At 42.0% G+C, this 27,644-nt stretch overlaps 1 protein-coding gene across 8 annotated transcripts in view; it reads left to right on the top strand.

Moving 5' to 3' along the window:
* The window catches only part of LOC135487457 (syntaxin-binding protein 5-like), a 368,020-nt gene that overhangs the window by 296,640 nt on the left and 43,736 nt on the right, over positions 1-27,644 (top strand). For 6 of the 8 annotated variants that reach the window (XM_064771115.1, XM_064771121.1, XM_064771120.1 and 3 more), the window contains exons 21-25: positions 5,959-6,081; positions 6,666-6,812; positions 11,380-11,477; positions 13,406-13,496; positions 19,563-19,671. In XM_064771115.1, coding sequence (XP_064627185.1) covers positions 5,959-6,081; positions 6,666-6,812; positions 11,380-11,477; positions 13,406-13,496; positions 19,563-19,671 — 568 coding nt within the window. The remainder of the gene's footprint in view (positions 1-5,958; positions 6,082-6,665; positions 6,813-11,379; positions 11,478-13,405; positions 13,497-19,562; positions 19,672-27,644) is intronic. The other 2 variants (XM_064771118.1, XM_064771117.1) reach the window with 1 other exon arrangement.

The following is a 27,644-nucleotide window of genomic DNA, read 5'->3' as shown; positions in this document are numbered from 1 at the left end:
CGCAATATGGCTTTCTGGCTAAAAACGAAGCGCCGCACACCTCCAGGCACCCGGTTTTTAGCTCAGCTGACAAAGTCAGTGGAGCTAGTCAAATAGCTATTCGATTGGTGTCCGTCCTTCCATCCATCCTGCCATCCCTCCTTCCATCTAGCCATCTGTAGACAAAGTTGGGCATTTTGTAATCATACAACCGATGCACTTCAAATCTAGTCCTGCTTATAAACATCGCAGAAAATGTTGCTTACGGAAACAAATTTGGGCGATTCGACTCAAATTCAGCTCCCCAGGGGGCAAAATGCGTAAATGGAAAACAATTTTTTGACGCTCTATTCCAGCAGATAAAAGCTTTAAATAAAGTTGAAAAGGTCTTCATGATACAGAAGTTTTGATATAAAATAGATTAGTGTCGATTTATATCACCAGTTGGCGGTAGTGAGCAAAACTGTTGTTTGACCCCGGATGACCCCGCTTTAAATTTCCCGCTGAGGTTACCTGGAGTACTATCATCAAGAAAATGGCGGTGACCTTTTTATTTCTACCGGAGCGATGATTTTGTAAGTGACAAATTTTCTTTTTTAAGCCTTTACGGAAACGTATTTTGGTACGAAACTTCACACGTTTATAGAAAAGATCAACGAGAATGTGTTCAAATGCCCTCATAACGATGAGTTCAACAGAATTTGGTCAAAACAACCTTCGAATGGAGTCAACTTTCTTTGCGAAATTGAAGCGACGACCTGATTATTTATCGTAATTTATGCAGATCTGAGTCCAGCTGATGGGCGATGTTTTGATTTGTGTTCAAACTATTGGAAACTTCGGAAATTAGTTCTATTAGTTCCACTATTCTGCAGGAGTATATTATAGCCATTGATGTTGACAGCTAGGCTGAAAGCACGAAAACTTTGTTCTGGTTTCTCGTCCAATCACGTGACCTCTCCAACACTCGATAATGCACTATTTTCGTCCACGTTTTAGGCCAATGGTCGGCCTGAACATGAAATCTAATAAGCGCAGTACTTAAATCAGATGTTTCTCTCGCCTTGAAAACATTCCTGGGTAAAATCCATTGAGATTAGCCGAGTTAATCCACTTTTTCAGTGCCTAAAATCTCTGCCGCTGAATTCTATAAATAGAAACTATTAACATCGCGGCAGTGTGGTTCCCATTGTGCGCCCTCCCACTTCACACCATGTCAGGAACTTTTACGGAGAGAGAGGGCGTGCGGTAAGAAGAATGGCCAAAATGACGTCACGTTTTCCTGGCAATGTCTCTTGCCAGACCAGTCAAGCATTGGGAAAGCATCTTTAATTCAGACAACGTTAGAACAAGAAAAAAAACGAATATGTTAATTTGCAAAATTAAAAGCAGATTTCACCAGTAACCAGCCAAATCGGAATACGACGGGGCAAAATGTTCGCGCTTTCCTCCTGCTAAAAAACCTTGTTCCCGCACTCCTATTTTAATTTATCCCAAGGAATATGATATGATCTGTTTTCACTTTTTTGTAATTAAATGGTATTCATATAATGAGATCAATAGTAGTGTCCGTGTCAGATCCCATCATGGAGGTATAAATAATTATTTATACCTCCATGATCCCATCGTTCAACTAGTCTTCTCTCCCCAGGTGCCTCACACGGACCTTCACGTCCCCATACTCAAGACCAACTCTTACAATATCGCCCTCAAAACAACCCTGGAGTCATGAATTCACAGGTGCTCCTGTGAAATCTCAGTTCTAGTTTATTTGTCAAACTTTATCGAGGGTTACCCGGTTATCGAATCGAATGTATGTGTCGATCGTCGGGGCGGATTGATATGTGGTTAGGTTGTGCGTCCAAGGCGATTAGGTCATTCAGTTAGTTTGAGAAAGATCATGATCATGAAGATGCGTGTTGTGTTATCATAACTGGAAAATAAGTTGAAGTTATTATAAGTACTACGATTCTTACATGAGTAAAAAGTAGACGTTTTAAGCATGGAGGATACCGCGGTGACGTCACATCACGTGATCACATCCCATATTACTGATCGCTGGGCCAATCAGATTCAGTCTTCTGACAACACCAGCACTGAACACATCTCCACATCTCACTGTTTGGTGCGCTCCTATACACAAAAACACCAATAGACATGAAATATTGCAATACCTAGTGTGGATTCTTCCTGTGTAAAATAAAATTTACAGAGCAGATTAACTTCCACGAATAAAAAAGACGTTTGGCGTGGCCAAATGCGAAAATAATGTCTCCGCTAAAATACACTACGAAATACACTAGGCAATGCACTACGCGATACACGGTAGAGATGCAGTTGAGTTTGTTATTGTTTTGACTTAGAAGCCCGCCCATATCATAATATATTCATGTATTCATGAAGTATGAACTCATTTCTGTCCCATACAACTCTTAAGAACAGTCAATTTCGCCTTAAATCATCAATGAAACCGCGATATCCGCAGGAAGATTTCGTTCTAGTGTCCGAAAATGCATGATCTTACAGGGGCGCTAACTCGACAAATAGAGGGGATCTATGGGGATCTATGCGAGTTTTAGGTCCTGCAGGTCTCGAACTTGTAAAATCTGTAAACATGCCTCCAAATCCCACTATGATAATGAAGAGATTGGCCTATATCTGGAAGACTGTTTTGAAACCATCGCTAATTTTGGAAGATCGGTGCCCGGCTATTTGGTTTTAAAAACCCTATTTTTCCCCATCAAAACAGCACTTTTCATTATTCAAATGATAACTTATTGTCTGAAGACTTTTTTCATAGCAGAAAAGTACCAATAACTCTGATCTGATGCGAAAAATCTTAACTTTATTTGATGACTTGATTTTCCCTTGGCCGTGGATCGAGTTTGTTTACAATATGCAGCGCCATCTTGGAAAAGCCGTGACGTCACCGCGGTATCCTCCTTGCGTTTTAAGCAACACAATAATGTTACTCCCATTTTTTCTGTAAAGCTACTGATACAACATACTGAACTAGGGATATCTTCCGTTGCCTCCTGTAATATTTACATACCATGGATGATTAGTTCAATCATATTTCATCCAGCTGGCAGCTCTGCATTGGAAATTTCAGTGGTATAACGTGTTCTCTTGACCTTCAAACAGTAGTATAAAGCCGATATTTACTGCTTTATACCCTCAGTCCTATGTTATTAGGTCATCCAGCTGAGCGCCAGGCCCTTGGGCCTCTTGTTATTCCCTCGTTATCTGCTACGGTCTCTAGAGACCTTCCGGACAGAACTCTCTGTCCTCTTCCTGTTCTGGCATTGAAGTTCTATTCTAATAAGACTAAGGAGCCTGCTGTTCGCCTAGGCAGGAAGCGCCTCTTTTTGTCTTATAGAGAGGGGTTTACTAGGGAGATAGCTGCAGCCACGGTCGCCAGATGGTTGGTGGCCACCATCCGGATGGCCTATTCTATGACTCTCCAATTCTCTCCTGCTGGCTGTCTTGTCCTCCCTCCTTTTTAAGCGGGGGGGAGGGGTTTCATAGACTGTCGCCGAGCCTTCGGGCCTGCGCGTTCGCCCCGTCCAGCTGTCCTGGGGTTCAGCCGCCTAAGTCTTTTGAGAGTTATTCAGTGAGGCCGCTCCATTTTATTCTGGGGCTTGCTCTGCTTCTTTTAAAAAATCCACATTGTGTCTCTTGACGAAATATGCTGAGCTTATACCGTGTTGAGGTGGTTTTGTCCCCATCTAGGAGGGGTTTCCCAGTTATGCTTGTTATGTTTACCTCTAGCCCAGGTCTTCCCCAAGCATTCTTTCTCTGGGTCCCCTTGGTCTCACCTGTTGGTTTCTGCTGCGCAGCTTTGGAGACAGTTCACTTCGCTACATGGTAAGTCACCGTTTACCCTCCTTTCTTTTGTTGTTGGTATTCGATGCAAAAGTCTGACCTGGGTATAGTATGAACGACATAAAATTTCCATTTCCTATGGAAATGTCATTTTATTAGTTCATACCTACCCAGGTCAGACTACCCGCCCTGCCTGTCCCCACAGCAACGGGACTAACTCGGTGCGCTCGAATAATAAGTACTAGTGATGGCGGCTCACACGAGGCAGAGGCTGTATATGGGCGCCGCCTAGGTGTAGCTAAGCGAACTAGCTAAGAGTTTTCTATTATAAATAGATTAATTCTTCCTCGGGTGTGTCCGAATAGAGTACACATGCAAAAGTCTGACCTGGGTAGGTATGAACTAATAAAATGACATTTCCACAGGAAATGGAAATTCTCATTTAAAAAATTCACTTTTTAGAACCGTATTTTTTCGAGGCAAGCCAACACCTTTACCCACTGTGGTAATGCATGAATGGGACATGCTGTCCCAACCAGGACAATTAAAAGCTAATGAAAATGTTGTTTTTACCCCTCGGCCAGCGGCATGTACATGTATTGTCGTCCTCTTCAGTGTGCGTCCGTCTGTCTGTCCGTCGGTTCATCGAGATGACATAAACGCTTTAACTTGAGACTGCTTCAAGATTTTCTTTTCATATGTAGTGAATGTGTTGCATATGAGTAGGCGCTGTTTGGTAATGAAAATTGTCTCAATCTGATTGACAGTTTTTTCACCAGGGGGTGTTTGCTGAAAACTGAAAAAATGCAGTGGCTCCTAAACAACTCCTGAATTTGATGAAAATCCATATTGCAGGTGTATTTGCTGAGGATACATCACATATCAGATGAGTTTTTTGTTCGACCCAATTTTCAAGGTCACTGAGGTCAAATTTCAAAAGTTCATCATTGGTCCCTTGACTAACGACGTAAACACTCTAACTTGAGACTACTTCAAGATTTTTTTTTCATATGCATTAAATGTGTAGTGTACCAATGGGTGCTATTTGCTATTGAAAATCGCGTTGATCCTATTCACACTTTCACCAGCAGGGGACATTTGCTGAAAACAGTAACATTTCACTTTCTCCTTGACAACTTGACAGAATTCATATCCTAGGTGTATCTGCTGAGGATACATCATATGTTACACACGTTTTTTCGTTTGACAAAATTTTCAGGTCACAGAATTCATTATTGTCCCCTTGACTAATGGCGTAAATGCTCCAACTTCAGACTAATTCAAGATTTTCATTTGCGGTAGATGTGTAGCATATCAGTAGGCAATGTTTGTTATTGAAAATCGCGTCGATCCGATTCACACTTTCACCAGCAGTGGGGTGTTTGTTGAAAATGGAAAAGTTGCACTTTCTCCTTTACAACTCGAAGGAATTTGATGTCACTTATATGGTAGATGTATTTGCTGAGGATACACCACCTATATACATATATCACATGATCCGATTCAAGCTTTCACCACTAGGGGCCGTTAGCTGAAAACTGAAAAATGTCACTTTTGTATCTTCTGAAGATATATCATATGTCACACTAGTTTTTCCTTGACTCAATTCTCGAGGTCATCGAGGTGAAAGTTCAAAAGTTAATCATTAGTCCCTTGACTAACAACGTAAACGCTCTATTGAGACTGCTTTGAGATTTTCTTTTCATATGCGATAAATGTGAAGCATATCAGTAGGCGCTGTTCGCTATTGAAAATTACGTCGATCTGGTTCTGGGTTTCTACACCAGGGGCGCCTGCTGATAATGGAAAAAATAGCACTTGCTGCAATACAACTCGACGGAATTTGTGGAACATCAACTTTTCACCTGCCACAACTTAGTATTGGGCCGAGTTGTTTACCGTGGAACTAAGGATGGTGTTTTGTAACTGCTGTTGACTTTAAACTTCATTCACATGATGTACCTAGGTCCTGTGACCCCTAAGACCCAGTTACTGTCGATCTGATTCTAGACCGGGCCACCAGCAGGCAAGAACAAGGCCTGACTTCGTGGCTGGAAGGTATTATTTAGTAACTCTATAAAAGCACTATAACTTTCATATGCCTTCTTTTCCCCTGTATTGAATTATAATTGAAGGTTGCCCACTCTCTTTCAGATTCTTATACATGCCCTTGTCTGTGGGTGGGGACTAGTCTTGGGTCAGTTCTGGTCATCAATCTCCAGCTGCCAATTGCAACAGAGGCCAGGCAAACAGAGCCAGTTACTGCAACGCCTAGTGGTAAGTGTCTGGGGACATTGATCCTCCACCCATTCTGGTCATCACTCTCCGAATGCCAATTGCAACTGCGGCTAGGCAAACGGTCAGTTACTGCACTGCCTAGTGGTAAGTGTCTGGGGATATTGATCCATGGTCCATTCTGAAATTTTGTTTTATTTTGAAGTTGCAAATTGGTTGACTTCAAAATTCAAAGTTTAGTATTTGTTGAATTTTTCGCTTTAAGGTAAAAAAATAACTTTGTTCAAAATTCAAAGGTCAATTTTTTTTAAATTTTGAATTTTGATGTCAAAGAAGAGCATAGGTCAAAATTCAAATTCAGTATTTGATGAATTTGGAATTTGGAATATTGAATGAGCCTTCTTGGCTTTCGTAAGTTGTATCTCCATGTTAAGTGGGAGGGAGGAGGACTGTGGTATTTGATCCCTCTTTTCGTCGCATTTTAAGCTGTCCATTTCAAAAGGGGTCCCGTCCCATCTGTTTCTAACAGATGCGATCCTACTGTTTCTCACAAAGTTTAACCAGTGGTGTGCATTAAGTTCTATCAATTATGAAATGAGCTTGTAAGGATCTGTTATCTCTTGCAGGCACAATATTCCGCCTGAAAGGCACGATTCTAGCCATGTCCTTCCTTGATTGCAATGGAATCTTAATTCCAGCAATATCGGAACAATGGAAGGACTTTGCTAGAGAGATGGAAAAAGATAAAGGGAGGACTCCGAGTAAGTTACCAAGTAGGTGATCAAAAATCTTTTCAAAACTCGCATGTTGTGCTGGTCATGTGGGTGGTAGCTGGAGAGACTGCACCAAGACGTACCCCCTCCAAGTCAGCACATAGTAACACTGGTATGAGGTAATATTGCATCTCCACCTATAGGGTACCAGCAAAACTACGGCTGCCACTACCTGGTGCTGACTGTCACTTGGGCAATGCATAGTTTCAACAGACATGACGTAAATTTTGTCTGAGTTTTGACACATACCCCAGTGAAGATCAGTGCCATCAATTAGGATGCTGATACTCTATTACATAATGTGTTTCATCATGTAATCTAGTGATGTGTGGATTTAAGGCAAATCTGATAGTGGATTCATATGCAGCAATATCTATTTTTTAGTATGTTTTGTTTAAATATCTTAATATATTCTGTAACAGTGTCAAAAACACTACAGTTATAAATAGCACAAAATCAAAAAAGAAATAAGAGACGTTTTAAAACATTCATAGTAAATTTAAACATGTTGGATTAATTGGCAAATTTTGTAGAAAGAAATGAAGTTGCCAAGTTATTTGTTTGTGTATATTCACTCTGGAGAATGAGTTCCAGGGTGCCAAAGGGATGTGTGCTTGTTGTCACATAAAAAAATATGTGCTCGCTTTGTCATATCTCCTTTCATTAATAAAACACTCAACATTAATTGGAACATACTGTACTTGGGATTTCTCGAAAAGTAATGTTTCTTTCTCGGAGGCAGATTTAGGCGTTATGATTACGGGCTAATTCATTTAATCCTTTGAACCTAGTCGGCTTGCCTGGTGTTTTAGACATGCCACCCTAGCATTTCCTGTTGTGTTTTATAATATGAAGTTTGATTTCTTTATTTTTTGACGATCAGCTCAGACAAGAAAACAAAGTATTGAAATTAAATGCGGGTCAGTTTAGGGTGAGGCAGCCTGTTGGCAAGAATGTCATACATTGGTCTTTACTGAAGGGGGAGAAGAGGCTTCCTTAGTTATAGGCCCCAGATCCCATCTGGGGACTATATTGTTATCACTGGAATTCTCGAAACTGTTATTTTCTTCCACGAAATTAAGACATTTATTGCGGTAGTCCAGCAAAATGGCTAAATAAACCAGAAATCAATCACCCTTACACCACCAAACCAAATTCCATCTATGGACTATCGCAAAAGTATTTTTTAAATCCTGAGTATTTTGATGCTTTTGAAGCATTTTTTGCTCAGATATGATACCGTCTTCTCCCAACATGCCGAAGCCGCGATTCAATCTGACATGCGCTGTGACATGCGCTGTGACATGCGCAGAGGCGAGACGCTGATACATTAGCATGAGCTCCGCCCCGTCATAATGACGTCATTATTCTCACTCTCAGAGTTGGTCGAGCGATGGGACGATAGAGTCAGTATTGTTTTCGCTCAGGTGTCTCGTACAATCAATCACGTGACCTCTCCAACACTCGATAATGCACTCTTTGGTCCACGTTTTAGGCTAATCTTCGGCATGAGCATGAAATCTAATAAGCGCAGTACTTAAATCAGATGTTTCTCTCGCCTTGAAAACATTCCTGGGTAAAATCCATTGAGATTAGCCGAGTTAATCTACTTTTTCCGTGCTTAAAATCTCTCCCGCTGAATTCTATAAATAGAAACTATTAACATCGCGGCAGTGTGGTTCCCATTGTGCACCCTCCCACTTCACACCATGTCAGGAAGTTTTACGGAGAGGGAGGGCGTACGGTAAGAAGAATGGCCAAAATGACGTCACGTTTTCCTGGCAATGCCTCTTGCGAGACCAGTCAAGCATTGGGAAAGCATCTTTAATTCAGACAACGTTAGAACTGGAAAAACGAATATGTTAATTTGAAAAGTAAAAGCAGATTTCACCACTAACAAGTCAAATCGGAATACGACGGCGCAAAATGTTCTCGCTTTCCTCCTGCTTTCCTCCTCGCTTTCCTCCTTTGACTACAGTCGAGTTTGTTACTCGGTTTCTACGCGATTGACATGACGACTACCTGGGGACTATCAAATTTGCTACCAGCAAATTTCGGAATTCTAGTTCTTCAATACTTTTAGGGGTTGAGGACGACATTTTGAGATTACCTAGAACCTACAATGTTGTATACCATACATTATCAAATTAGGCATTTCAATTACAGGTTAAGTCGTCGCTGGGGGTGGAATCTGGAGTTCTTGGTCACAGCTACTAGCCGTCAGCATTCACTGAATAACTCTTCGGCTTCACTTAAATTGTCATCTACCCGAGTGTGTTCCTAGTGAGTTTGACTTAGCTAATAGACAAGATCCTTGAAAAGAACAAGTTGAAGCTTACCTTGACAGATCCCATGTCATTCATAAACTGTCTGCTCATAATCATTCTGACTAGGGTAATTTTGATCCCACATTTGGCCTTAGGCCCCGACCCCCTATCAATCTTAGGTCTCAAGGCTTTCCTGGCCAAAGATCATTGCTTGTGTTCTACTGGGCTAACCCTCTTTGACATTAGGTGGTTTACTAATATACGCATGTTCCTTTCCTCAATGGCCCTTGCCTCGGCCATTTCATTGAATAATGGATGATGTGTGAGATGTAGCATCAGCGCATTGACAGTTATTGTCCTAATTAGTTTTACCCTTAAGTTTTTAGCTTGGTTGCAATAAATTTATTTGCAGGAGGTCGAAGCAGCCACCATTGCTTACAGCACAAGATCCTGTGAACTCAGTATTTCCACCCTTCTCTCTGCTCAGGAGCTCAATTTGCATTTCACTCTGGAAAAGTCCACTGCACCTTGAAATGTGGCTCCACACAACTGGAATTAAGTCAACTGACATTCTATATTTAAAAATTAAAATATTTCGTATAGAAAACTGAGAGAATTCTCTTATTATTGTGGGTGTTAATGGGGAACTAAATATCACATATATGACCCGCAGGTTTCATCTGAGTGCTGGGCCATAATGTTTTGATGGAAACCTCTTTTCAATTCTAATTATTATTAGTCCACCTTCCCCATTGCTATTAGAATTCACTCGCACCTATTAATAGTATGGCACTAAATACATGTATTAAAGTATTTTTAGCATGACTTCTCTTTATGATCTTTATGTCGTAATTCTCAAAATTGTTCGGAAAATTATTCGACCGGATTTTTAGCTCACCTCTGGGGAGCTTATACGATATGCCGGCGTCCGTCGTCATCTTCCGTTAGCGGAGCACGTTTCGTCCCCGCTAGGGCTAGATGGTTAAAACTTGGTTTTATGGTATCTTTGGGCAATATGTCCAGACGTATTTTTCTTTTTCGCGATATGAGCTACTTTCTGGCCTCCTGGCGGCCATCGTGGAAATTGGTTTTTTGCCTTTTTGAAGCTAATGGTTGTACGTAGAGTGATAAAATTTTTATGGTGGGTGTATCTAATAAGATTATATGACATATCACCCGGGTTTTTGATTTGACCTACTTTTCAAAGTCAGAGGTCAAAGTTCACTAAATCACCGATAGGTTGCACGTTTCGTTTCTATTTGAGCTAGAAGGTTCTAAACTTGTGAGGACATTATTTATTTAGGGACCCTCCATCCTACCCGAAAAAATGTGTCCCGCTCGGACTTCAAATATGGCCGCCAGGCGACCATCTTGAAAATTAAACAAAGTCGGATTGCAACCAAATTTCATGTGATTGTATATCTATGTGCTCTCCACAACACCCCTGATTTTTAGTCAAATCCATCTACCAATTAGGCCTAATATATCTTGAAAATTAAACAAAGTACTATTACCCCGAAACTAATGATTGGATTGCAACCAAACTTCATGTGATTATGTATCTATGTAATCATATCAATATCCCTAATTTTCAGTCAAATCCCATGACAAATGTGGCTACCAGGCCGCCATCTTGAAAATCCAACAAAGTTCTATTACTCCTAAACTGTTGAAAAGATGTCAACCAATTTTCATGTGACATGTACACTCTTCAATAACCCTGAAATTCAATCAACTTAATAACCAAAATGCTATACTTAGATGGTACTGGTAATTTTCTTTGGTGCCATTTAGCTGAGAAGAATAATATTATTCAGGGGAATCAAAACTGGTGAAACTAGCCAGAAACTGTTCTCCCCATATCCACTGCAAATGACATGCATTACATTACCCAAGGTGAGCACATGGTCCCTGGACCATTTCATCTATGACCAAATTTGCTCATCAAAGAAGTACTGTACAGCCAGTGCCACACATAATACTATTGTTTACATCTTTTTTCTCAAAATGTTGGCACACGTTCAGTATGGTACATTGCATATGATCAGTTGCCAGAACCACATGCTACGTTTGCATATTTTTTTATCTTCTGGGTTTACTGGTTTTATCTTCTTGCAAAAAAGAATCATTTTGTAAAGCTTGTTAAATTTCCTTTGTGGCTAGGAATTTACAAATATGTCTTTAATTTTCATGTCATGCATACTGTTTTGAGTTTCAGCTGCCAGCATTTTAATACGTACTGGATTTGCAAAATTACAGTCAATGTTGAAGTTATTTTGTATGGATGGTGTCTCTTTCAGGGCAAGTGTCTGTCAACAAACCACGGATGTCACCTACATCTTCAACAGAAATCCTGGACCGCCAGTTTGCTATCATTTGCTCAGAAAAGCAAGCAAGGGTAAGCATTGGGATTTATTGCTGTCTTCATCCTCACACTGCAGTTGTTGGCTTCATCATTGTCAGCAATAGCTTTTTCTCCCTACCTTCTCGGAGCTGAACCTCTTCAAGTAGTCCTGGCCCCCTGATATGTCAGACTGGTAGATGTGATTTTTAACCTTTCAGCCCAAATTGGCTAGTTGGCAGTTGTCTGTCTGTCCATCATTCTGTCCAGTAATTGATTACCAGAAAAATGGTTTGGACGATCAAATCAGTTTTTAGAGTGTGTGTAGTGGAAGGTTTCTATCAATAATTGCAGTGTTCAGGTTTTCGATATGGCTGCCATGCCTGCCTTCTAAAATTTTGTTTCCATTGATTTTGAGTCTCGACATTGGTGTCTATCAATTTTGAGGATACTGCTGCGGGGATCGAATAAATGTTCATGGTTTTCGACAGAAGTTAAGCCCCTTAGTTCGATCTTTGTGAAAAACCACTTTTGGCTTTTTAGCTCACCTCTTAGCAGAGGTGAGCTTATCCCATACCGTGGCGTCCGTCGTCCGTCGTCGTCGTCGTCGTCGTCGTCGTCGTCGTCGTCGTCGTCCGTCGTCGTCCGTCGTCCGTTAGCAGGGCACGTTTCGTAACTGTTAGAGCTATTGAGTTGAAACTTGGTACACATGTACCCTTATGTAATGACACCTTGGAGACCAAGTTTCGGTCCGATTCGTTTCATGGTTTGGCCACCAGGGGGCCAAACGTTAAAAGTGAAAACATGCAATATCTCCCTTAATAATAGTTGGGAAATTTTGAAAAAAATATGGTAGGTACTTCTAGCAAAGGTGCATCATATATCCTCCGGGTTTTTGATTTGACCTCCTTTTCAAGGTCACAGAGGTCAAATGGTGTAAATTGGCCGTTAGGATGTAACGATGGCACGTTTCTAAACTGCAATGACTATTGATACCAAATTTGGTACACATTTACCCCTTAGTCAGGTGATCTCAGGGACCGAAGTTTGGTCCAATATGATTCACCACTTGACCACCAGGGGGCAAAATCCAAAAACCTTAAAAATGTGATTATTCCTTAACTTCTTGCCCGATTGCCACCAAATTGATACCATGGGTACATCTAACCACCATACAGTATATGTCACACAGGTTTTTAATTTGACCTTCTTGTCAAGGTCACAGAGGTCAAATGGCGTAAATTCGCCGTCAGGCCGTAACTATGGCACGTTTCTTAACTGCAATGACTATTGATCACAAATTAAGTACACATGTACCCCTTGGTCAGGTGATCTTAGGTACCGAAGTTTGGTGCGATCTGATTTGCCATTTGGCCTCCAGGGAGGGGGCCAAATCCTAAATTCTTCAAAATGCCATTAATATTCCTAGTAATGACTTGCCCGATTGGCACCAATTTTATATCATAGGTACATCTAATTCTAACAACCATTCAATGAGTCACCCGGGTCTTCTTTGATTTGACCTACTTTTCAAGGTCACAGAGGTCGAATGTACTGTAAATTGGCCATTTTGGGGAAATTGTAATTGCTTGGACCTACATCAAACCTAACACTACATGACACAAGACCATGCTCTTTATCCATCTTTCCACCACATGAGGTGAGCACAATGGCCCTGGCCATTTCATTCTCATAAATGCACTGCATCGTCAACTGAGCCCACTTCACCGTTATATCACGTTGAACCTCCATGTGCTTTGGGATTAAATTCGTTTTGCAATGCCACTTTTGATGATTTTGGTATATGATGTTTCAAAGAGCTCATGGCATAGACACATATTGGTTTGAAAAAATGCAATATGAGTCCTTTCCTTTGGCATCTGAACCTAACTTAGACCTGCTGAAGAGGTGCACAATGATAAAGGCGTGTTGAAAATCTTTCGGTCTCGACTCAATCAAATGCATTTCAGTTTGATTGTTTTTAGGTGATGTCGCTACCTTCCCAGACATGTGCTTACAAGGTCAAAATAACGGAGACATCATTTGTGATCAAGGCTGATGTTGTTAACATGAAAGGTAGGTGGTGGTGCAACAATATTTTGATGAGTGGCGTGTATGTATGCTAAGAGTTGACATGATTCTCCAACGGCTGGTTGGTCATGCATATTATCCAGTGCTAGTGTCTCGAGTAGGCTGGTTAGGCTAATCAAGAGAATGTTTCTAATCGTACAGAAAATGAACACTTTCGTCCACCACATAATGTCAAAAAGGATTTTAGGTTTTGACAAGCAAATTTGTTGCCTGTTCACTGCGAGCAAGTTGGTGCATTCTACTGTGTCAGACAAATGAATTGCGATTGCCCATTGGCATTGCTGAAGAGTTGTTGAAAAGGAGAAAAACCTTGATTGGAAACTGCAAGTTGAAGGTTAAAATATCATAGCAAATATTGACTTGTTATCTGTTTCTGTAAGTTTTACTGGTCACAAATGGTATGTGTATTTCTGAAGTTTTTTTCTTCATCTTATGCACTTTGTGTCCTTCAATTAGAGTGTATGTTACTCTTTTATTTCCTCTATTGACAACTTTCTACTGAGAAATATGAAAAACATCCTTGTGATGAACCCCATCTTATGACTCCTGATCAAGAGTCATGAAAAAGAGGAAAGTCCTGGCACCAGAGTGCCTTTAAAGAATGAACCCTGGTCAATGTTTGCATGGTTTTGAGACTCCCAAGTACCGGACCACTTGCCAATATGACCAATAAACTTTAACCCCCAAAACATCTCTATCCAATTTGAATCCGTGCACTTCATACACACTCATGGTGTTGTTTGATAAAGTTGTGGCATGACCAAACTATCACAATACTGACCTTCGACTTGGGGTTGAAAGCAATTTTCTTGAATTTTGGCTCTGATTCTCGACTTGGCCAGCAGGGGCCAAAACTAAAAAAGGTAAAAAATGCAATATCTTGCTTATTAATGACTTATTTTCGAAGGTATTTTCATGGTAGACACTCCCAAGCAAGGATACATCACTTATCCTACGGGTTTTTTATTTGACCTAATTTTCAAGGTTACAGGTCAAATGGCGTAATGGTAATGACTTTCTTCCAACCCTCTCTTGCGATCTGTGCCTTCTTGGCGGATTCGGTGCCGAGGAACTTAGTGACAAGCCTGTGAATCTCTCTCTGCGCGTTGTTTTCCTTACATGCTCTTAGCGTCGATTTTTACAACTCCTTATCATTGTGTTCAGTTAGAACTACCTTGTCGTACAGGTTCTCTAGAGCCGCCAACAGAACACCATTGGTAGTTGTCGTTCGAAGGGCCAAAGTCCTTACCTGTTGCAACGCATTTTCACAGGAACCGGCATCCTTTTCTTTACGGATTTTTCTTCACCTCCTTCTCCAATTTTACCGTCCTGTCCCCCTCCAACGATGCTGCATTAGATGGTGTCTCACATCTGCTGTAAGTCATCGACTGATGAATGGATAATAACAAATATAACCATGCATGTAAAAGAAATCTAGTAACCAACCCTCGGCTGCTATGCCAAACGACAGATGTTCGAGGGATCTCGGCTCACTCTGCAATTTGTTCATTGTTTTGTGTTGCTTAGCAAGAATAAGCATAAGCATTGCAGGTGGCAAAAAGAGTATTCAATATAAGATTCCCAAAATGTCCCAAAAAAACCTTTCAGAATGTTAATCACAAACTCCAATGTGAAAAGGCAGCCATGTAGAGTTCTGCTCAGCACTACAAACTTCCGTTCAAGATATACCGCATAAACCGACAAGAATTTACCTGCTCCCATCCTACCAAATAGAAATTAAGTAGGTAAGGTGCTGTGTCCATACAGAGGAATTTGACCAAATAATTGAATGAATGTTCCCTTTGTATGTGAACATACAGTCACTTTCAAAGTATATCCAATAGCGAATACTCCCCTTACGCCTTTATCTATGTATCAGCCCGTAGCCATACTCTGCCACAACATGGAATGAGAGCAAGTGCCAACCGCTATTCGGACAATATAGGCACGAATAAATCTAGTTGTGCCTTCACTTAGCTAGCGTTTAACCTCTATTCTAATCGAGTCTGACTGATACATGAACTCTAATCTTAAGCTGGCAGCACACCTAACTCCAACTCCGGCATCCAGAGGAGTTCAACTGAACACCACTCGCTGCCAAAGTTGGTGTCAAGAAGATCCCTGTGAGCGCAAACCAACGCAGACCTCATCGTCATGACTCCAGTTCTTCCCCATGGGCTGCCATTTTGAAATCAGGTGACCCGAAACTGCCAGCTGATTGGCTATAGCCTTGACTCCGACTCCACTCGCCACTGAATCGGTAGCACGTGGCTGCTTAACGCTTTCACTGGCGTTCACCGGAGTCCAAAATCAAACCAGTTTGATGTCTGGAATTGAGTGAAGTTTGCCGCCGTCCGGCGGCGTCAAGTCGTAGCACACCTTGGAGTTTTCTGGCGTACAGACACTGGTGGCCAAAAAACTGCACTGGACGCTGAAGTTGGAGTCAGGTGTGCTGCGAGCTTTACGGCATGCATCTCAAATGGCTTCCCCCTCCCCTCATTCCCCAGGAATCAGTTGATCCTTAGGCAGACGTTACATAGGAATGAGTGATTCACTTTTAACTCTTCACGCGTGACGCCTCATGCCTCATCATTCGCTCGGCAGACTTGAAATTTTTAGGGGGTGTAGGCCTAGTGTGTCAAAGGGTCCCTATTGTTTTTTGGCGCGTTCCAAAATCCAATATGGCCGCCAGCCGCCATCTTAGATTTTCGCATTCCGCTCGTTTACTAGAGAACCAGAGGTCCAACAGTCTTCAAACTTTTGTGGTGTGATGGTCTATGGTAGGGGAGGTTCCCTATCGATTTTGGGCCCGACCCGAAATCAAAGATGGCCGCCAGCCACCATCTTAGATTTTTGCATTCCGCTCGTTAACTGGAGAACCGGAGGTCCAACAGTCTTCAAACTTTTGTGGCGTAATGGTCTATGGTAGGGGAGGTTCCCTATCGATTTTAGGCCCGACCCGAAATCAAAGATGGCCGCCAGCCACCATCTTAGATTTTCGCATTCCGCTCGTTTACTGGAGAACCGGAGGTCCAACAGTCTTCAAACTTTTGTGGCGTAATGGTCTATGGTAGGGGAGGTTCCCTATCGATTTTGGGCCCGACCCGAAATCAAAGATGGCCGCCAGCCACCATCTTAGATTTTGGCATTCCGCTCGTTAACTGGAGAACCAGAGGTCCAACAGTCTTCAAACTTTTGTGGTGTAATGGTCTTTGGTAGGGGAGGTTCCCTATCGATTTTGGGCCAGACCCGAAATCAAAGATGGCCACCAGGTCCCCGACTTGGTGATTTGTATTCCGCCCCGTAAATTAAGAACCGAGTGAGTGACAGACCTGAAACTTATGTGGTGTTATTACCTAGTGTAGGGGAGGTTCCCTATCCATTTTGGGCCCGATCTGAAATCCAAGATGGCTGCCAGGCCCAACTTGGTTTTTCGCATTCCGACCTGTAACTCAAGAACCAAGTGAGTGACAGACCTGAAACTTATGTGGTGTGATGAGGTTGTGTAGGGGAGGTTCCCTGTCGATTTTGGGCCTGACCCAAAATTCAATATGGCTGCCAGCAGCCAACTTAGATTTTGGTATTCCGATTGTTAACTGAAGAACTAGAGGTTTGACACACTTCAAACTTTTGTGTTGCAATGGTCATTCAGGGGATGCTCTCTATCAATTTTGGGCGTGTTCCAAAATCCAATATGGCTACCAGCAGCCAACTTAGATTTTGGTATTCCGATTGTTAACTGAAGAACTAGAAGTTTGACACACTTCAAACTTTTGTGGTGTGAGCAGGGGCATACATTCGCAATTTGCCCCAATTGCGTTATATATTTCTAGTTTGAAAAAACTCCCACAAGACAAAATACTCACAGCTCTAAGAGGAAATCTTCCCTTGACAGTCAAAATACATCCTGCCTCTGTTCCAATTCACTTCACAAAGAATGAACATGTCCATTCTTTGATTCACGCATAAACTTGATGGCCTCACGCCAGAAATGAAATGAAGCGAAGTAAAGTACAACAGGGCTCATTGAAAATACCTTGTTAATTCTTGGGTTCACCAATGACCCTGTGAATAATGAGGCGTGAGGAGTGAGAAGTGAACGTGTATGTAACGTCTGCCTTAGGGAATTTAGATAGAGTTGGGCCAAAAACTTTCTCTAAAAAAATAAATTAAAAAAAATGACGTTATTTCCCTATCTTGCTCTTATTACACATCATATCTTGCCAACAGGGCATGACTTATCTCTTTGCAAAAACCATACTGCATTAATGAAAGTAAGACATGAAACCAAAAAACTTACCCTTTTTTTGTCTTTGCCAAGAAAAGGATTGCTATCAGTTCATTTGACATGCTAAAAAAAATGTAAATTCTGCTTATTTCATATTGGCACATCAAACTCACTTGACAGAAGGGTATATCCACGAACTGTACAAGTTTCAGAATGACCAGGAAGATTTGACAGCAAAAAGAAGTTGATGCTCTACGACATTGATAACCATTTTCAGAAAGACGAATGTTCACTTGGCACATGTGGAAAAAATGCACGTCCCATCACATAAGTAAATGTGCTCCCAACCCCAGCCTTAGCCCTTGTGACTTTCATTCCAGAAGTACTTTCACTCTAACGTTTTCATCAATACATTCATCACAAATAACACAAGCTTTACTTACGGGTCCCTTATTACATTTATCATATTTATTATATTTATATACTTCTTTCAAATATTTTCCAATGATACACTTTTAGAGTTTCTTGTCAATAGATTTTGAAGGAGGAGTCCAAAATATTTTCACATCAGTACAAAAATCTTGAAAATTCAACGAAGTTCTATTACTCCTAAACTGTTGAATAGATGGAAACTAATTTCAATGTGACATGTACATGTACACTCTACAATAACCCTGAATCTGATGAACAATATGGCCGCCAGGTGGCCATCTTGAGCTTTCAATAAAATCTTTAAATTCTCCATAAAAGCTGCACTACCACACCACTCCCTCTAAGATCGCAAAATTGACCTAAATGACCAAAACTGTTCTCCCCTTAATCGCTGAAAATGACATGCATTAATATTACCCAAGGTGAGCACATGGTCCCTGGATCATTTCATTTCCAGGTTGTTGAGAAGGTTACTAACCACTGTTCGATACTTTAATATCTCTGGCCTGTTTTTTAAGGAGTTGTGCCTGAAATTTATTTGATAGTTCCTATCATCCGTCCTTTCATCCGCAACTTCACTATGACCACAACCTCTCTTGCAAAAAAAGCAAAAATAAGCAGGATTGGAAATTTTTGTATCATAGTTATACACCATCCTAGGATGGCAAGCCTACCAATGTCATTTCATGATAAAATATGTCTGTTGTGATTTTGTAATCTTAAACGCTGTTTCAGCTTGTGTACAGGTTGTGCAGTCCTATCCTGCTAGTATCATTTTTCCGGGGGGGGGGGGGGGGGGGGGGGTCGATGGTTGTGGTGAAGTTGGTGTGGATTCTCAAAGGGCAGTAAAAGTTGAAGATGAATTTGACGTGTGACCTGTCAAAGTCGACCTAAACACAAGAAAGAGAAAAAATAAGATTTCTCAACAACCTGGATAAATCTAAAGTTGTTCCAATGTCCAGCCCAGGACAAGTAACCAGGATATTTTTTGATTAATCCAGATCATTTCGATTTGACCATGATGGACACTATGAACAGTGATACCAATCAAAGATTAATGTTGTAATTTATTTATCAAATTACTTTGTATTTTATTTATTTATACAATTTTTTAACACTAACCACCTTCTATTCAAAAATAAATATAGATGTCTTTGATGGCTCTTTTTCAAGTGATAGCTAAAACTTATTTGCCTAAGTCTTCAGTCCATGAGTTAACCTTCAAAGTGGCTCAGTAGGGATGATAGTCAAAACTTGATTCAGTATGGCATTCATTTTAATCTTGTTTGACTGCATTGGCATCAATCATGTGTTTGAACTACATACAATGTTGTGACAGGTCATTTATTACTCCTGCCTCTCACCACAGATATGTTTATTTTGCCTTTCAGACAGTGTATGTCTGACGTGTTATGTTGCCAATGGACATCTGATGGCCTTCAGTCTGCCAAGCCTGAAACCTTTGTTAGACGTTGATTTCCTACCACTCACTGATCTTAGGTAAGACATTTGTCAGGCTTATCTATGTTGATGACAGGTTGCTCACTTCTATCAAGTCACAAAACTGATGGTATCAGCTGGTTTGGCAAGACCTGACACCTGACATCTTCGAAATGTGTAAGGGTTTGCTCACAAATCAAATGTGAAGATATGCCATTTTTGGAGACCATTATGGAGAATAATATATAACTTGAAGATTCCTGAGGAAAAAGACTCCTGATAGCAGATCTGATTTGCACGTAAAATACCGGGCCTGATGTGTGTTAAATGTGCTCCTGTGAAAACGTAAAGTGAGATCAAGTTTGCAAGACTAAAGCCAGGTTCATGAGTAAGTATCGTTTTTTGCAAGTTACGACCCGATAGGAACCAGCCAGAAACCAATAATCGCTTCGCGTATTGCGCGGTTCGTACACACCAATCTATAGCCGAAATCAACGTAGTTTTGCACCACACAAATCGAAATAAATTACGTTACTGACCTAGGTAATTTATAGAGTACTGACTGATGATCATTGACTGAACCCAACGCAACGATCTGAACCGAGGGATAACCAGAAGGCGATAAAAAACTGGGAAAAAGATGACGGGCTATGTACGCGATGCAGGGTGGGCGGGTGAACAATTATTTTGTTCAGAACGCAGGGATATTTTGGCCTGCATTATACCTTCGTGATTATCAGCAGTTAACCCTTTCGTTACTCAGCAATTACACAACCCATTTACGGAGACAAATTTGGGTGTTTATGGGTGTCTTTTTAAGCTACGCTGGCTTCCAGCAGAGCTTATGGTTTGTACTGGAGCTGGCCGAAAGTAGTTCCAGCAAAATAGTTGCATTTTCATCCGAATTTGCTGTAGCTGGGCCAGAAAATGTGCCAGGATACCAATATTTTGAACTCTTGTTTCGATAGGATTATAGCTATTCACAGCAGAAAGACTAAACACCCCGTAATTGGCAGTAGTTGGCAGATTTTAAGCTGGAAATTGTCGTCTGGTCAAAAGTTGCAAAACGGCATCGATCCTACCTGTCTCTGTAATGTACTGAACGCGCTACACATAAGGCATTGCCCTAAGGCATTGCAGCCGAGGCTGATAAAGCGATGGCCATTTTGTGAATGTATAAAGAGTGTGTACGTTCACTTCAAAACATAGTTCCAATCTGGATTTTTCATAACGAGCAGTTAGAAAGTGGTATTTCCCTATGTTTTGATTCTCAATGTCAACATGTCGTTTTGTGGGGTTATTTTGTCTAATTCTTATTAATATTGCCGATAAAAGACACGTAGAGAAACCCAGATTCATGCGCTCAGTTCATCTAAACCAGGGTGAGTTTTCTCTGTATTTTCTCTTGATTTGCTAGGTACAATTGGCCATTACAACTGTTATTTGAAAGGTCATAGAATGACTCCCGTAGCTTGTTTGCATAGGATGTGTTACCGTTTTTGGCTTTCTGTCTCATTTAATTTGCTCAGTCATTGAGTCAAAGTCGAAGAACAAAACACACATGAACGCCATAGTACATTTTAATCACAAAACGGTGTTGCAAAAAATTCTTCCCAATCATCAGAATGAAATAATCGTAATATTTCACAATTATCTATTACACATAGATATAACAACTAGAGGAGAATGACTTTGAATTCCAGACAAAACTTTGTTATAAGAATAGCCTCTTTGTATCTATAAACATCATCGACGTAATCAAAACAAACCCGAACGCTAGATGAACAGACATGGCGGACCGCTCCACAAGAAGTTGACGTTTTCTCATGTTTCTTGTCAAAATAACAATGATATCGTACACCTTTGATAGTGACACTGGTCAGAGTACATAAATAAAAGCGATGAAGTAGTCTGCTGGAATTGCGAGGTATTTTGAACGAACAATAAAACTGCCATTCTCAGTCTTTGCTGATACGGAAAACCATGAGGAGCTGCATGAACCAGGCCTACATTATTTACCATACATTACAGTTACATACCCGATACCGGTACATGAACAAATGCAATACACTGCAACTCTACCAAGGTGAACGTTAGTAAATAAGGGTGAACTTTTTCAAATTTAACTTTATTTTATCCCCCCCCCCCACCAGTTCACTAGTTTTTCACAAAAGTTTTGATCTTTCTTAAGCCCGCAGCACACTAGCCGCCAACTTCGGCTTTCACAGGTGTTTTTTGCCGCAAGAGTCCTGAATGCCTGAAAAATCCCTCGTCTGCTACGAACGGCGTCGGCGAACGCAACTTGACGCCACTTGCCGCAACTAAACGCCAAATATCTAACATGTTTGATTTTTGACGCGTGTTGCCGCATTTGAACGCAACAAGAAGCCAGGTGTGCTACGGTTGGCCGCCTGACTTAGCGACTGCAGCGAGGCTATGGCCAATCAGCTTGCGTCTTGATGTCACATGATTTCGCGCTGCATGGCCCAGGATGGGCTACGGATGGCCGCCTGACTTAGCGTCGGCGGCGAGGCTATGGCCAATCAGCTTGCGTCTTGATGTCACATGATTTCGCGCTGCATGGCCCAGGATGGGTTAAAGTGGCGGAAAAGACGCTACTGGACGCCAATTCTGGGCAGGTGTGCTCTGACCGGGATCCACTGGCCGCCAACTTTGGCGCCGAGAGGCGTCAGCCGAACGCTTCTTGTCGCCAAAGTTGGCGGCTAGTGTGCTGCGGGCTTTAGTACATTTATGTTTTACCTTACCACTAACATGAACAGCAAGCCATACAGGGTTGTATATCCTCTCACGGTTTTGGCGTATCAGCACAGACTACTCATTGTTTTTGTAACATAATCGGGAATGTTAATAATAAATGTCTTATTTTGATGGTGTTTTTTTACAAAGTGCTATTTTTTCTCATGTTTACAGGATGATGCAGTCTATTATCTATGAGTGGTCTCCACTGGCAAAGTGGTTTTGCTGTGCATGCCGTGGAACTGGTGACACGAAACCAATCAACCAGTCAGCCATGAGATCGACAGGATAAGGAAAGAAGACGCTGTATCTTAGCTGATTTGTCCTTCATGTTTTGGTCTTGTTTTACTGTATTATACAAGTTGATTTAATAAAGAAGCCTTGAAATTGAATTGGCATCTCTGAATTTTTATTTATCATAATATTAAAAAATAAAGCTTGCCTATTAAACCTAAACCCTTGAACATGCAACCTTTAACCCTTATACTAGTGTCATGCTTGACCTTAGGTCGAGTTAAAATTCCTACCCCTTTACTGTCGCGCTCGACCCTGGGTCGAGAGAGAGGGAAATGCCCTAGAAAATAAATTATCCACGGCGCAATTGGAGTCCTTTATGTTTAGTTTATCTGCCAGTGTAAAGACGACACTGATCATTTGATACCAGGAAACCAAATTGTTTCTACATGAAAATTTCCCGCAACTTGCAACTGAAAGTCAAGCACTTTTCAGAAGAGGTCAGGCAAGGGGTATGGTGATGTAAGAGACGTCATCATGCCTCATGTCACAATCAAGTAAGATACCGCATTGTCGCCTGAATGATATGAGACAAGAGGATGATGTCACAATCAAGTAAGTGACCACATTGTAGCCTGATCGATATAAGAGAAGAGTGTGATGTATGAGACGTTCTCATGCCTGATGTCACAATCAAGTATAAAGACTTCGCTGTAGCCTGTTTGATATAAGAGAAGCGGGTGATGCAAGAGACAGTGTCATGCATCATGTCACAATCAAGTAAGAGCCCTCATTGTAGCCTGATTGATATGAGAGTAGAGAGGGTGATGTTTGAGACGGCATCATGTCTCATGTCACAATCTAGAGACTGCATTGTAGCCTTATGGGAGGGAATAGGGCAGTGTCACTGGAACTAATCTAAACTCAAGGTAACGAAGGAGAGATTTGCACTGACCTACTTTTATGACCTTCTGCCCTACTTTAAGACTGTTATAGCTAAAGTAGTCATGTTTGGTATCGAAATAAAGATAATGAACAGTAGGTTTGTGCTAACCCATTTTCATTACCAACTGACCTACTTGGGGATGGTTACAGCGAAAGGTGTCATCCATGTTTGATATCAAACTAAAAGTGTTTAAGAGTAGGTTTACCCTGATATACTTTTATGACTCACTAAACAACTTAAACAGCGTTAAAGGAAGGCAGTCGCGTTAATGGTATCAAACTAAAGGTATTTAAAGAGCAGTTTGGCGCTGGCCTGCTTAAACACAGTTGGAGCAAAGGCACTGAAGGTATTGAAGAGCGGATGTGACAAAAGAACCCCTTAACTACTTCATTCACTGCAGTTCAAATAAAACCTTCACAACTGTCATCCACCCCAGGGGCCAAATTCATTAGGCGTGTGTAACTTCTCCCTGATTAGTTATAGGGCCTATTCATATTCTGTGAAGATTTACATGAAGGACCTGAATCTGTCTATTCTGTAGTTAAACGCTGTTTTAAGCTGAACGCCCTTCATGAATTTGGCCCCATTGTTATATCCGCACCTTCGGAGAAAGTTCGGATATATTGTTTTTATCTGGCCGACCGTCCGTCCGATCGTCTGGCGGTCCGTCTGTATGTCACACTCTTGTGACCTCTCTATATTCTGAACGAGTTGGCCTTCACATTTCATATTTGGTGTCCACGTGTGTCTGGTGAATATCAAGGCCAAGTTCGATAATGGCTATGTTCGCACTCAAGATGGCCGACTGCCGGCCATTTTGTTGTTAAACTTGGAAATCCCTTTTGACCTCTCTACATTCTGAACGAGTTCACCTAGACATTTCATATTTAGTGTGCACATGTATAGGGTGAATATCAAGGCAAAGTTCGATAATGGCTGATTTTGCATTCAAGTTGGCCGACTGGCATCATTTTGTTGTAAAACTTGATAATGCCTTGTGACCTCTTTATATTCCGAACAAGTTCACCTAGACAGTTCATATTTGGTGTGCAGGTGTATGGGGTGAATATCAAGGTCAAGTTCAATAATGGCTGATTTCGAAATGAAGATGGCCGACTGGCGGCCATTTTGTTGTAAAACTTGGTAATGCCTTGTGACCAATCTACATTCTGAGCGAGTTCACCTAGACATTTCATATTCAGTGTGCACGTGTATGGGGTGAATATCAAGGCAGAGTTAGATAATTGCTGATTTTGTACTCAAAATGGCCGACTGGCGGGCTTTTTGTTGTAAAACTTGGAAATATCTTGTGACCTCTCTACATTCTGAACGAGTTCACCTAGACATTTCTCGCTATAGCAATAGACTACCCAAAATAACAATAAAAGCCACTCCAATCATCAGCTACTTTCTTTACTATTCTATTCCATTCCATAACACTTCCAGCAGCCTGATTTCACCAAAGTGCGGATATACTAGCGTTTGCCAGCAAACGCGGTGCCTCTAGTCTAAGCTTGATTCCATCTAGTCTGTCCATATCTCCCTATCTACCATAAACCTACATTCTGGTACTCGCATATACTACTTGCTACATTTTCTTGTCATTCATCTCATTCCTTGCTATAAAATTCCGCCAGCATAGCTATTCAGGCCGCCAGGCCTCTAGTTTCGTTAGATTTTACTTTGATAGCTTTAAGTATGTGGACGCTGTTTAGTATGACCCGATTTGTTTACATCACATGACTGCACTTTTCCGCCGATAAAACATGGCGAAAGTCGTTACAAAATGTTCCGAATATCGAACAAGCATGCAAGAGCCACCAATTTTGTAAAATCCCTCCATTATCGCCCGGAGGGATTTTTGTGGCGAAATCAAAGAATAGGCGCGAATGTGGGCGAATTTTGCACCTGACATACCGGCGATTTCATATAATCGCCTTGCATTCGCCGGTCAATTTTCGCTTCGCTGGCAAATATCGCGTGCGGACTTTGGACGTGATCCCTTATCATGATGTTTTTAGCTCACCTCTGGAGAGCTTATACGATACCGTTGCGTGCATCGTCGTCGTCCGTTTCGTCACCGCTAGGGCTAGATGGCTAAAACTTTGTAGAGTGACAAAATATTTATGGTTGGTGTATCTAATAAGGTTAAATGACATATCACCCGGGTTTTTGATTTGACCTTCTTTTCAAAGTCACAGAGGTCAGCAATAGCCGCCAGCCGCCATCTTAGGTTTTCGCATTCTGCTCGTTAACTGAAGAACTAGAGGTCCGACAGACTTCAAACTTTTGTGGTGTAATGGCCTATGGTAGGGAAGGTTCCCTATTGATTTTGGGAGCGTTCCAAAATCCAATATGGCCGCCAGCCGCCATCCTAGGTTTTTGCATTCCGCTCGTTAACTGAAGAACTAGAGGTTCGACAGACTTCAAAATTTTGTGCTCCTACGGCTGCCCCCCCCCCCCCCACATGCCGCGGTCCTCCTCTTGGGTCGCCGGTCGTTTTCTTCAGGCAGAGTCACGACGCCCTCGGGGCTCTTCAGCCAATCCTGGGTCCTCGTCCTCGCAGAGCCCCTCTTTCTTTTCATTCCCAGGGGCAGGCAGAAACTGATTCTCCCAACAGCAATGGAATCCAACGATTGGGCGGTCTCGATGGATCTTCAGGATGCGTATTTTCACGTCCTGATCCACCCACACTTTCACTGATTCCTTCGCTTTTGTTTCGAAGGAAAGATTTATCAGCTCCAGGCCCTTCCTATCAGCCTGGGGTCCGCTCCGCTTATTTTCACAGCCGTTGTAAAGGCATTCGCCGCTCTTCACACTATGGGCGTCAAGCTCCTTTGCAATCTCGTTTACTGGTTGTTTTGTTGCCAGGCTCATCGCCGTCTTTGCAGGCAGGCCAAGTTCTTGCTCCAGTCGGTGAGACGAGCAAGGTTATCAGTCTAGACAAGTCTGGGCTAGATCTGTATCAGGACTAGGTCTTCGTTGAGTGCGCTTTTGCACGTGAGCAAGCCACATGTCCTCTCCTCAGGACCGAATTCTCAAGATCCGGTCTCTGAACGGGATTATTCATCGTCAAGATAATGTCTCAGCCTGACAGTTTCTGTCTCTGCTGGGACTGCTCAACTCGATGGCGGACCAGGTTCATCTTGGCCGCCTGTACATGTGCCCTCTCCAGCTCCTCCTCCTTTCAAGTTGGCGACTTTTTCAAACCCACTCGATTGTCAGATTACAATCCCGACATCTCTCTTGGAGGAGGTCTGGAGACTCTGGCTATGCGAGTCAGAGCTCCTCCACATAGTGCAGCCTCCTTGGACGGCCTCAATGCTTATGCACTCCCGCCAACCCCTCTTTTGCTGCCGGTATGAAACAAAATTGCCTGTTCTCAGGTCAGAGTTTGTCTGATAGCCCTGTGCTGGCCGAACCAGGCTTGGTTCCCGGTCCTGCTTGAGCCCCTGATGGATCACCCTCGTCGGTAGCCGGGGTGGGACTGGACCATCTGTTATATCACCTGATCAGCCGGGTCTATCACAAATACACTTCTTTTTACAGACTTCACACCTGCAGGTTATCAGGTATTTCCTCCGAGAGAGAGGATTTTCGAAGGACGTTATCCATAAAGTTGCTTAGCCTCAAAGACAGTCTACCCTTGCTTCATACGACAGCAAGTGGGATGTTTTTCAAGACTGGTTTGGGGAGCTCGGAGTTTTTCCGGTCGCTCCCTCTCTTCCAAACTTTCTCGACTTCTTGAATTTCTTCTTCTCAGTCCAGAAATATTCGGTCCAGGGGGTTAAGGGCTACTGCTCTGCTCTGTTATCTCGGTCACCTTAAAGCAGACTGGATCCTGGCAACCGTTTTGGGATGAGGCTGTCTCATCATTGCATCGCAATATGTCTCTCGAGCAATCTCGCTCAATTCAGCGTACCCTCAAGTGGGACCTCTACGTTGTGCTAAGGGCTTTTATGAAGTTTCCATTTGAGCCGATGCACAAGGCAGATTTTAAACATCTGACCTTTAAGACCGTCTTTTTGGTGGCTGATCAGCCACAGGCTAGAGCCAGTCTGACCTCCATGCTATAGCCTTAGATAAATTGACTTTC

This window comes from Lineus longissimus, chromosome 5 (assembly GCF_910592395.1).
Source record: "Lineus longissimus chromosome 5, tnLinLong1.2, whole genome shotgun sequence".
Classification (NCBI taxonomy): domain Eukaryota; kingdom Metazoa; phylum Nemertea; class Pilidiophora; order Heteronemertea; family Lineidae; genus Lineus; species Lineus longissimus.
Note: the sequence above shows the minus strand (reverse complement) of the source record. Positions and strands in the feature narration are given on the sequence as shown.